The sequence below is a fragment of the Rhagoletis zephyria genome, unplaced genomic scaffold (genome assembly GCF_001687245.7).
Source record: "Rhagoletis zephyria isolate East Lansing unplaced genomic scaffold, Rhagoletis_zephyria_1.1 Rzeph_scaffold_01229, whole genome shotgun sequence".
Taxonomy (NCBI): Eukaryota; Metazoa; Arthropoda; class Insecta; order Diptera; family Tephritidae; genus Rhagoletis; species Rhagoletis zephyria.
The window spans coordinates 79,365-92,213 of record NW_016158313.1 but is presented as its reverse complement, the minus strand read 5'-3'; the positions used below and the strand labels follow the sequence as shown (position 1 = coordinate 92,213).

At 37.5% G+C, this 12,849-nt stretch overlaps 1 protein-coding gene across 1 annotated transcript; it reads right to left on the bottom strand.

The window, feature by feature from the left end:
- Positions 1–2,885: 2,885 nt before the first annotated feature.
- LOC108363265 (uncharacterized) lies at positions 2,886–11,280 on the bottom strand. Its single transcript, XM_017616564.1, has 7 exons — positions 10,787–11,280; positions 10,355–10,645; positions 10,081–10,268; positions 4,773–4,868; positions 3,722–4,696; positions 3,069–3,660; positions 2,886–2,971 (listed from the first exon to the last, which is right to left on the bottom strand). Exons 1-7 carry the CDS (start codon positions 10,911–10,913, stop codon positions 2,886–2,888), a joined length of 2,355 nt encoding a protein of 784 aa, XP_017472053.1. The 5' UTR covers positions 10,914–11,280.
- Between the last annotated feature and the right edge of the window lie 1,569 nt (positions 11,281–12,849).

Here is a 12,849-nt window from a genome sequence, read left to right as displayed (position 1 = left end):
AACTTCTTCAGTATTGTTTCTTGCAAGGCTTTCAATGCGCTACCTGGTTCTATACGAGTCATTAGAAATTTGCGTACATTTTTATTAAAGGTTAAATCATTTTTATTAGAACAATCACACGACGACATCAAAATTTTGCTGAACCCTACAACTTAGTAAACTTGAACTAAATATGTAATCTCATGAGCATGTACACCGCTTTTTCATAAACCAACTTAATTAAATTTAAATTTATCTTACAATGTATAGTTTATTCTGAATTTCACCCCACACACTTTTGTTAATGTGCATTAAATTCCTCTTGAGACGGCATTCGATACTAAAATATTAATACTTTTTACAGAATGCCTTACTTTTTCTTTCTTTTAATATTTTATTATAATTTATGTTAAGTTAATATTGTAATTTACATACATATGTTTATTTTGAAAGAAAAATGAATAAATCAATCAATCAATCAATCAATAAATATCGAATGTCAATTCGGACTCAGCTAGGGGCTAGCGCAATGCTTCCCCGAGAAGTGATAACAGTGAAAGTAACTACTTCGCGAAGCAATTGTTCAGAACTTTCATAATGGACGATGTTCATTTCCAGTTGACCAAAGTATCCTTCTATTGTCTTGACGGACGGGGTCGAGTCTGGACAGGTAACTGTTAAGGCGGCTACAGTTTCCAAACCGTAACTGGGCTAGGGTAACGTGGGTCTCTCTTGGCAGTTAAAACTCCGTGTCTGGCACAGGTGGTAATTGGGCTCCTCCAGTCAGTTCTGTAAGTGTTTGGTGAATACCATGGAATGGAGGGACGCTAAGTCCTTCTGGCCACGGGCAGATCAGAGGCGATTTAAGCAGTTCAAAAAGCGAAACAAGCCGCATCTCTAAAAAATGATCGGAATATTAACTAACCATCATTGTTGATTGTAATCCAAGCGGTAAGGCGCAACATCAATTTAAGCTCTTCCTGTAACAGCTTTGGGTCTCACTTATTTTCCGCTCCTGATTAAGTTTCGGGAATTTAAACCAATCAATATTTTTCTACCCCGAGAAATTGCAAGGAATGCAAAGCTTGATGAACCCGAAACCATCCTACAGCAATAAAAAAAGACTTGGATACCATCCAAAAACGTTAAATTACCCAGTTTGGACTGTAATTTTATGGTTCTAACGGCCGTCCTCTCGAACGCCTGTAAAAATTTAACTTCTCGTTAAACAAATGGAATATTTTGGTCGACTGCCTGCTATATGCCTGCCGGGTAGAGACCGCAGCTGGAAAAAGTTATCTAATCTAGAAGATGGGACAAATTCAGAGCCCACGAAGTGATAGCAAGCGAAGACACTTGAGGCATTGCTACTCCCGCACTTCACATACCACCTGATTCCAGCGAAACATAAGCATGGTCTCCGTAAAGTGCACATCACTACAACAGCGCATAACGCTATAAGCACTCAAACAACACGCCAGCCAGCAAAGAAACATAGACTTTGCCGACAGTGCAGTTTAGTTCAAATTTCGGTATCCGAAAACGGATAGAAAAACTCCTACAGTTATCATCAATTTTCGTATCCGGAAAACGTTCGAAATGTTCGAAAAAGATGATGTCATTTGAAAGCAATAATTTTATTTTATTTTCTCAAGCTAAACATTTGAAAGCATGCATGCGTAATCGGCAGTGGCTGAGCGTGCAGAGGAGTTTGCCCTATCTGTTAGCGTCCAGAAGGTGCCGGGTTCGAATTCCGTCAGGCGCTTCCTAATTCCATTTTATTTATTTTGAACCATGAAAAAGTACCTGTGAAGTGTAGAAGGAAAGCATATTGAACGAAAATTTCAATCAGACAAGTTTCAGAATAAAAAACAGCCGAAATCGTATCCGTTTCACATTCTGCATTCTGCTGCACACGTATGTTGGAAAACGGATCGTCAAAGTATCCGAAAACGGAATCAGTAAACGGCCAAAAATCCGCACTACATCCACTTTTGTGCCCTTTTTCGGATCGGTTTTCGGATTTTTTGTTCTCTGGGTCGTTAACCGTAACCACCTCTGTCCTAGTATCGTTGAACCTTTGAAGGTGTTTAACACCATTTGTCATTCCACGCTACTAGAATACATTGAGGCTTCCTCTCCCACAGGTTCTCAAACGGGGCTCGGCGAATTAAATGAGTCGTAAGTAACCTTTCAAGATCAATTTTTGAAGCCTAAAAGAGTTTACCAATGGGTTCCACAGGTGTCTTCTCCCATGGACTCCTTAACCACTATATTTCGAAGCTCACTCTGTCACCGAAGTGAATTTCACTGACGACTGTTCGATATTAGTGTCTGGGAATAGAATTGATGACCTTTGTTCAATTGTAAACAGATATCTCTCCAGCCTTTCTCTCTGCTTCACTGCAACAAGCTTACCACTCTCCCCAACGACATCAACGGCGACCCTCTTCACCATCTGGACGAAAGAGGTCAGTCTTCAACCAGGCATTCATGTCGATGGCACACCAATACCTACGGTGAATCACCCGAAAATTTTAGCCTGCCTTTCTTCTCTGCTTGCTTTTGCTTGTTGGCAGCACCTTGGGCGAAGACAAAGAAACGTTGCTTGCAACATACAAAGCAAATGGCCGACCGGTTCTGAGCTATTATAACTCAGCTATAATAACTCGACTATCACGAGAGACCTGCGCTACTCTGACCCAATTACAGTCAGCCAAGCACATCTTTACAGCCAACTAACACCGCTCTATCTTTGGTCCGAACTCATCCAAACAGCTCGTTTCTTGAGCCTACCGTTAGTTGTGCTTGACGGCGGGGCTTAGTAGTGCCGCTCCACCACAGTGGTTCCATTGATTAATATACACCAATTTAAATACAAATTAATATTTATTAATTAAATATGATTAAAATGACTTCAGTTTAACCCCAAAATTGACAAAAATTAAAAACATAATTATATTCAAGAGTATTATGACCAACAACTTTTTAGCTGTACGAGTCGTACAATATGAAATGAAAGAAAAAAAGACAGATAAGCATTTACAACTATTTACATAGTTAATTTTACAAAAGTGGTTCAAATTTACCCATTTCACTATTTTTCGCACCACCGAAATCAAATGTTGACGAATCATCATCATCATCATCTCCGCCATTATTAACCGCCTGTGGGCCAAAAAAATCATTAAGACTCTCGCCAAGTAATGCCTGATTTGCATCACCAAAATTCATATCAAACTGTAGAAAACTATCTTTTCCGTTCTTAGATGGTGGCATTTGCATTTCAGTTGCCGAGTCGACGCTGCTCTCATTGGAACACATGATCGTGTCGTGAAAGAAGCGCTCAAAATCCAATTCGGTTTTCTTTAGCTTCGGCTTGGGTTCTTCACTTGCTTGCAAGGCTACACTAGCGTTAGCAGCGGTTGACGACGCATTTGTGCCATTTACTTTCCTATCATCTACAGTGGCGGCGAATTTTGTATTACCCTCATTTGATTGCTTTAGAAATTCTCTAAAGAATGTATCACAATCGGGCATTTTTCGTGCCTTACGCTTGGTGGGCTGTGTTGGTGTTTTGAAAACTTTATCCGTTTTCATTTGCGCAGCATTCGCGGCATCCGGTGGGTTGATGGACCGTTGTGCTAGTGTTGATTCTGGTGTAAGTTCGATGGGTAATTTCTGGAAATTAATTTGTTAAAACATTGCTATTAAAACGAGTAATGAAGAAAAAGAAACTCACAGTCGGCAATTTAGTGCCTGCGGGCTTTATAATGCGACATTCTTGTATTTCAATCTTTGGCTTGTCGGCGACGGCGGGCAACGCAGTTTTATTAATCTTTTGAAAGCCCAACAACTTGGCTTTCTTGAGCAGCTTGCTGGCTTTAATGAATTCTGGCTTTTTCGGCTGTGGTCGCCTTACCTCTTCTCTTGTCGGTTGCTCGTTTTCTAATACTTCACGAGTACTTAAAATTTCGATTGTCTCAGTATCACCATTGACAAAGAAGTTGCTTTCTCCGAAAGCAATGGTACCGTTTTGCTGTTCCCTGCCCGCTTCGTCAACAACTTTCTCATCCATGTCGCCATGGAAGAAATTTTCCTCTTCAATAACAAAGGTATCATCATCTTTTCCACTTTCGGACTCCCAAGTCTGACTCTCAGTCGTATTACCATTATAAAAGAAATTGCTCTCTTTCATAACAAATGTTGAACTATTATCATTTTTGCTCTCTTTTCCACCACATCTCTTGTCCTTCTCAATATCTTTTGCTGGCACAAATGCCTCCTCGCGGTCCTCTACTTCGGGCGTCGCAAAATGTACACGTTTCTTTGAAACTATGTCAACGTTATCGTCATCTTCGGTACTTGGACGCCGCAATATGGATCGTGGCATGGTCTCTGTGACTCCGTTATTGGCCGGTTTGGAATGAGTAGTTGCCAAGGTAGTGGCCGCTTCATTCTTGGCGGCTGGTGTAATCTCGGAAAATGCCTTTGTATTAGTGGCTAGAAGTTGCTGGTACTGTAGTTGCCTCTTTGCTTCCCATTCTTTGAAAAGGTCCATGAAGGTTGGCTCCTTGCGCTCCACACTTATAGTCGCATTGCTGACATTTTCCGCGTTGAAAAATGCTTCAAGCTTTTTTGTGGCTGGCGCGTTATTTATTTTAGGCAGCTTTTGCTCCTGACACAACACTACCTCATTAGGGGTAGTACCAGGAAGCTAAAATGTTGAGAAGTATGTAAATAGGGGAAGCAAAATATATTAATTTTCCTCAATTTCACGGTTTTCTGCATACCTTCGTTTCGTGTTTCTGCAGTTTTGCAATTAGCTCCTGTTTTTGTGTGTTCAATTCTTTGATGTGTTTTTTCTGAGCGGCTTTCATGGTTTCGAGCTGTAAAGAGAAAATAATTTTAACAGCATCTAGTAAGGACAAGTAACTAATATCTTTTGATGTGTTACAAAACACATGTGCAAAAAACACTGAATTATCTTAGACAGGAACTACCAAATAAGCTCCCAGGCTAGTACAACAGTCTTGGTTTGGGAGAATATTCCACAAAAGCTATCTACAAGGAGACATCGTTGTATACTCCTCGGAAGTATGACCTTAAATGTTATGACTTTAGTGAACATTGAAAGGCCTAAAAATTTAAGGTTAATTCTAAAGAGGAAGTTAAACTGGGGACCAAACATGATGAAAGATTCCGAAAAGCTATAACGGTTGAAAACTCCCGTACCTGTGCTCACGTAAAAAATAGTAGGTGTCTAGAGCTCAAGATTACCGCATCGATTTGCAAGGTGGTGTTAAGACTGACTCTTTTTTACGGTGTAGAATTTTGATGGGATGCTCTCAAAAAAGTTATAAACTTCCGGCAACGGACTAAGTTCAGTAGATAGATAAGATAAAGAAGCACTGAGACCAGTAGGTCTATTGTGCCCTAAACTCTTCAAAACATCTCAGCTAGCCCAAAGACTATACAAATTTCAGAATAGATGCCGGGGCAGGGATTGAATGTGCTCATCTCCTGACCAGAGATGACCTAGGCTGCTGTCCTTTCTGCGTGGAACAGCCACACACTCCAGATGGAGGTGTAATGGAGTCGCTTGATAAGACTCTTAAATTGTGCAGGTCAGCTTTTAACCCACAATGGCCTGTCAAAAAACCTTAAATGATTCTTAGTTTCTCTTTAGGGAGGCCTATGAGTACCCTTTGTCTTTGTACCCTCCTATTAATCTTTTGGATTAACGAAGTCATATGGTGTTACACGAATGGAGTCCCCTTAGTATGGTGTTTTCCTTCCTTCCTATATCATGTTGGGTCCTTTTGAAAGGAAGGGCTCCGGTCCTATCGGGGTCGGCAGCGAAACATCTAACTAGCTGGTGAGCAATTAAAAGGTATTGTTCGCATTAAGCCTCTCTACATTCTCCAGGACCACTGCGGATTTCATCTCGAAGGATGTGAGAAAATTGAGTGCCGCCTGGCTATCGCTTAGAATGAGGATCCTTCCGCTTCGACACTTCCTTCGAAGGTTAATCTCAGCACACAAACTGATGGCTTAGACTTCACCTCTAAATATGCTTGGGAAGGTTCCCAGGGTTACCGAGAGCTCTAATCTGGGCCCAAAAATACCCGTCTCTACCCCTTTAGTGCATTCGCCTGGACGTGTCTCTCCAAGATAGAGGTACTCCAGGTCGCCTTGTTGTGTGTTACAACCTTAAAGTGTCTTTTGAAAGCTACTACAATATGCATGTCATCCCTGGAGGCAGCACTAGAGATAGCTGGGAGCCCAGCTGGTCCCTGTTCCTGGATGGCCTTTATAAAATCCCTCTTTCTTAAAATTAAAGAGAGTACGCTTTGCAGCTTAGAAGCCCAAATCACCGTCCTATAAGTTCCTATTGGTCGTACTATCATGTTTTAAATCCATCTTAGGATCCTTGGAGTGCAACCCCAGGCTTTTCCCGCTAGACGTTATTCGACCATCAGCGCTCTCGTATCCTTGGAGGTGGCCGCCTAGGCATGAGTCCTCCACAGGATTTTGGAATCCAGGACAAGTCCAGATACTTAACTTCTGTGGCGTCGCCGCCTGCGACTTTCTTGAGAGTCCTTTCCTTGGTAAAGGGGACAATAGTTGTGTTTGGTGGATTAACATTCAAACCTACACAATGCACAAAGTCTTCGTGTCTGATTGAAGAGAAATAAATTATCTAACATATTTTCTGTTATTGCTCAGCTCCAGCAAAATGAAGAGCAAAAGCTATTGATAGTTATTTCTTTTATAATCTAGATGACATCCGAGCAATTGATTTTAGGAATTTATATACTATATTGCTCACATTCAAGTCGATTTTGGGTAACGTGGCTAACAGCAAAATCGTATGCGGTATAAGAAAGAACCTTGAGTCTAATTATCTAAGTCTTAGAACTTGCGCTTTGAAGTAAGATTAGTTGGCTAATTGTAGTAGCTATCCTCTCAGGCCCAATATAAATGCAGATTGACAAACTTCAAATGTCTATGGCTGTTTTTTTATTAATACGATTATTAAGATCGCTTCAGGATGAACGAAGAGATCATTGCATATGAGTAAACTGAAATGTCTTCAGTTCAGGCTTGACTCCTTAAGGAAAAAGGTAAAACAAATTCTACGTCTCTCAACAAAATTTGAAACAGAAAATGGAAACAATATAAAAAGTCTTTTACGGACGACTTCAAAATTAATTGCTGACCTCTTCTAAGGCTCCCAAGTTCGAAGGAAGCACCGAAAGCTTAGGTATTAACCCAATGTAAACCTCGCAGGATCTTATAGGACATTATAGAGTATTTTCTGATGACTTCGTATTATTTAATTTGATTAAACTGTTTGAACAGGTCATGAAATACCTGTGTGCATAATTTCATGCAAATGCGCTCAGTCGTTTCCGCAAGATTATTAATTAAATTAAACTTTGTTAACAGGTGTCAAACAGTAACCTATTTTTCAATCAAGATGATAAAGTATCTTTGTGCAAAATTTCATACAAATCCATTCAGTCGTTTCCGCGTGATGGAGCCCCAAACATGGAAACATACAATTTTTCACATTTATAATAGGGGTCTTCATACTGAATGATAAAGGGATAAATTGCTTAAATTTATCAGTTTATCCGCATTCTTACATGAACGCACCCTGGTAAAAAAATTGCATAAAATTGTTTATTATTTAACTGATATGGCTAGTTACGTTTCATTCGTACCTCGTCTATTGTGTTCATTTGCTTTTTATGGCAAACTGTCAAGGTGGAATTTTTATGAAATTTATGCATATATCCACCAACATCGTTTGATAAAGTAATAAACTTTGGTTAAATAGATTTCCATACAAAGTTTGTCAGTTCATTTATCAAAATTATAAATTTATCCTTTTACCAAGTTTATGCGCAGTTTATCATTGTTGATGAAGACCCCTAGTATTAGTAAATATACAATAATATATATTTATACATAAACACCGCTTAAAAGGGTATTTTGAGACTTTGGCTTCACAAAATACTGGATCAGTACTTACATATTACCTCATTAAATACCAGGCACTCAGTATAAAAATAAAAAAACTTTAGGATGTTCGAGACTACTTCGTCATATTCAGGATTTTTAGGGTTATAGGGATTATTTCTGGATTTTCGGGACAACTTGGGATTTTGAAGACTTTCTGTATTTTCGGCTTTTTCGGAGTTTTCGAGACTATTTCGGTATTTTCGAGACTAATTCGATTTATATTGATTTCCGGTATTTTCGGGATTCTCGGGACGATATAGAGCCTACTTCGGGATTATTGGGACTATTCCGGGATTTCCGACTACTTCAAGATTTTCAAGATTTTGTTTTGGGGAAACTAAAAAAAATCTCGTGATAAAATTATGAAGTTTTTCGATTGAATAATATGAAACTGTGGGATTAAAACAAAAATACTTTCCTATGAGAAATGATTTTATATTTATTTATTTAAAAGTCATATTATTCTCTGTTAAGGCCAGTACGCAGCTCTCAAGAAAACGTTCAAGAAAAAAATTGCCATTATTTCGTGAGTGTGTGTCCAAGGAATTTTGACATTTTTGATACTTCACAGCCCGTTGCCTCACGCTTTCCTCGAGAAATAATGGAACAGGCATATATTTCTGTTGCAGACATGGGTTGCCTCGTGCTCCTTCTTTCGCAAAAAACTTTAGAAAACCGTAGTAGAAAGCGTAGCAAATTCCTTAAGAACTGCGTAGTCTTTAGGAAATTTGACTCAAAAAAATTTCTTAGCCATTTCTTGTACGTCATTTTATATCGAGTTTTTGCTCTTCTTGAGAGCTACCTTTAGGGAATTACCCTTAAGTCAACGTGGCCGAGTGTCTAGAGGTGTGTGCAACCACACGATAGGACCCAGTTACAATTCATGCTCCGAGCACTAACTTCCGAAAGGTCCCGAGAAATCCCGAAATAGTATCGAAAATTTCTTAAAAGATTCCGAAAGATCACCAGAAATAAAATACTAGCAATAAAAAAATTTCACGAAAAAACTAGAAAAGTCACGAAAAATTCTAAAAGTTCTTGTAAATGTTGAAAAGTAAAATACGAAGATTCTAAAAGTCACAAATGCATAAATCCAGAAAAGTCTCGAAAAAATCTCAACAATTTCCAAAAAAGTAAAATCATGAAGAATCCCTAAGAAATCTTCCACCATGCCGAAGAATTTCCGAGAAAATTGTGAAAGTCTCAATAAGATCTTTTGGGTTTAAGAATTATCTCATTTTATTATCAGAGCCTGCAAAAAAATAAAAATGAATAAAAAAATCATGCTCTAAGCACTAAGCTCGAAAAGATCTCTAAAGGTCCAGTAAAAAGTATCGAAAAGTTCCTAAAATATTCTGAAAGAGTCTTGGAAGAACCCCAATAATAAAGTCCCCAAAAATTCCAAAAGTTCTCGAAAAATCTCAAAAAGTAAAATACGAACAATCTTAAAAGTCCCAAATAAATCCAGAGAGGTCTCGAGAAAAATCTTAAAAGTTTCCAAAAATCAAACATATCTACGAAGAATCCCGAAAAAATCCTGGACCACCATGAAAAATTCCCAAGAAAATTTAGAAAAGTTTCGAAGTATGCTGAAAACTAACGATGTACGTCATTTTATTATCAAAGCTTATAAACTCAAATAAAAAAAATTGTTTTCTAAGGTCATGAGAAAATTACATTGTACAATGAAAGTGGACTTGTAAGTACTCGGGCAAAAATGGTCTCACTATTTTTCCTATTTAAAAATCCGATAATAACTTTTTCTTACAGCCTCTGGTCGAAAAATATGTCGGCAAAATTTTGACAGTTCACTTAAGGTGGCATTAGGGTGGTACAAACTGATATCTGGTGAGTAACGGGGTAATTGAGGTCAATGAACTTTGGAACAAAAACAAATTGTCTCCTCGAGGCAAGAACATTGGTATACCATACTTGTAAAAAGGCGGCAAAAGAAAAAAAAAATTAAATAAAATTTCGACATTGCCTTGCAAAAATACTGGAGACTCAGAGGTGTATGCCTACTTAATATTTTAAAAAATTACAAAGAATATACATTTAAGTATTAATTACCTCTTTTTTACTATCAGCTATTTGCTTGCTTCTCGTCACTAAGGCAACTATGAAATCATTACGTTTCTGACGCAACTCTTTTAGCTCTTTTAATAAAGTGGCTTCGCTTTCAGCCGCGCCTTTTTTAGCATAATCTTTTTTCGCCTGCATATTTGCCAATTCTCTTTGAGCCGCACGTGTCAATTGAACTGGAAGCAAAACAAAAAAAAAAAAACAACAACAACAAAAATAGATATTTTTCCCCCACTAATGTTCCCCAATCAACCATTCTCACCGCTTTTTCGCTGCTCCAGTTGGTTTCTACGCCGTTGTTCGGCCTCATACTCCTCGTTCATTTCGAGCATTTCCTTTTGACATCGCACTTGTAATAATTCCAACTTACAACGCATGTACTCCTCCCAATCGAAATTTCGTACTACAACAAAAAATTCTACGGTATGCTTGTTAACTAGGCGCATACATTCTTGTTCTTCGCGATGTTGTTGATATTGTGATTTTAATTGTTCTGCAATACACTCCAGCTGATAGTTATCCATTGTGAGGGTTAGCGTTTCCTCCGAGAGCTCTGTGTGTGTGTGTGTGTGTGTTGTTGTTGTTGGTTGAATGATAAAAAAACGTTGAAAAATATTAAATAACTTCATTAGCTAATTTTTATTGTAGTGTATTTACATACATATGTACATAGATATTAACCAAGTCTGCTTACCATTTTCTAAGCTGCGCAGCTCTTCCTTCACCAATAAGCAATGCGCTGCTTGCGCCATTAGCTCTTGCAATTTGGGGCTGCTCTTTGCTTGTTTTTCAAAATAGTTCATTAATATTAACGAATTCATTTTCACTTTGCGTTTGTTTTTATTATAATTTAAATCACAACACTTATTAATTTAAAATTTCACAAAGAATAAGAAGGAAATTTGATTATTTGTATTAAAGTGGAATTTCAAATGAGCGAATTCTTATAGCTGCTTCACTGCACAAGTAAATTTAAAAAATAACGGTGATTCATATGTGTACACCAGTTTGCGCTGCCAGACAGGCTGCGAATACATGTTCTTATTTAGGGTATTCACAGTGTCGTGCTTTTAATTCTGGCAACTGTCTTTCAACTCACCACAGTCTTTCGATAGATAAAAGCCTTTCGGAAGACAATTGTCAGTTCTGGTACCTATCTTGGAAGCAATTTACCATGGTACAATTATACCCGGTGTAGTAATAAGAGCGAGAAAGAATATTTGACACTGGGCCGTATGAATAAAAGCTAAGAAATTGCTTTTGCTTGAAATTTCATACCTTTTACTTCAATTTTATTTGAATAAATTGAGCAAAAGGTCTGAAATTTGAAGAAAAAGCATTTACTTATTTTTATTCATACGGCCCACTATCTTTTACAAATTAAATTAAATTTAAAAATATTTACATGTATTTTTAAAACAATAAAATCTAAAATTTAACTAGAAAAAGAAAAAATTAAATCAAAAAAGTAGAAAGAGGCACTTAAGAATTAAAAAAAAACTAAAACAATTATTTTTTTTTTATTTTTTAAGCAAAATCTTAGTATTAAAATAATATACAATCCAAAAAATAATAATAAATAAGATCCTAAAAATTAAATGAAATAAAGAAATATGTTTTTCTTTATAACAAGGCGACTCTGGCAATTGTATTGACACGAATACAAAATTCACTTCATTAATTCTGTAAACTTTTTCTATTGACAACGTCTCTCAGTGAAGTCAGCCAATCGGCCACAGGCCTAAATACTATTACTCAAGAATGTCTATTGAAAGTGTCCTGCCAATGGGGAATTTTTTTCGTCCGTTTTGAAACGGCCATTTCTTTTTTCCCAAAACCGATATCAGAATCGAAATCAGTGACTCCAAAAGCCCTATGAAGGGATAAATATTGTTAAGAAGCAATTGGAAAAAAACCATTCGTCTTTTTTTTTTTTACCGATAACAGATTCGAAATCAGAGACCCAAAAAACCCCTGAGTATAAAATTTCAACGCAAATCTCGATTTATGACCACGTTTCTGAATCACTGCGCGTCGTCTTAATCGGCCGTCGCGAGCTGCGTGATTAGAGCAGCACAAATATCGATATTCACCGTACTCGATACTTTCAATATTTAAGAGAAAAAAAACTCGATACATCGATATATATCGTTAAATTTTTTTATTTTAAATGAAGCACTGAAAAAAAACATCAACTCATTCAACAAATGCATAGACCATATATGAGGTATGTACATACATATGTACATATGCATGCGCTGTGACCCATACTCAAAATCACACAGTGATATTATTACAGTACTCATATTTTCTCAACCAGACATTTTTTTCATTACTTCTTTATAAAAGTAAATGGCAAACTTTTTAATTCAAATTTCTAGACAAAATCGTGGTATGCAGATTTGGAGCCTATTAAAATTTAATATACTGGTGTAGAACGGAATTTTTATACCCGAGCGCACTTGTGCACAAGGGTATTATAACTTTGTTCACATAACGGTTGTTTGTAACAGGCAAAACGAATCGAGATAGATATAGACAAATGTATACATAAATGATCAGAATGAAAAGAGAAATCGATTAAGCGGTGACTGTCTGTCCGTCCGTCCGTCCGTCCGTCTGTGCACACGATAACTCGAGTAAAAATTGAGATATCTTAACGAAACTTGGTACGTGAACTTCTTTTGGGCGTGGGACGGATGGTATTGAAAATGGGCGAAATCGGATAATAACCACGCCTACCTCCCATATAACGGT

Bases quoted from the DNA above. Each gene is read 5' to 3' on its own strand.
- LOC108363265 (XM_017616564.1), bottom strand. From the start codon at position 10,913: ATGAATTCGTTAATATTAATGAACTATTTTGAAAAACAAGCAAAGAGC. The intron at 4,697-4,772 runs GTATGCAGAAAA...TCAACATTTTAG, and splicing joins TGCAGAAACACGAAACGAAG to CTTCCTGGTACTACCCCTAA. The intron at 3,661-3,721 runs GTGAGTTTCTTT...ATTAATTTCCAG, and splicing joins CAGGCACTAAATTGCCGACT to AAATTACCCATCGAACTTAC.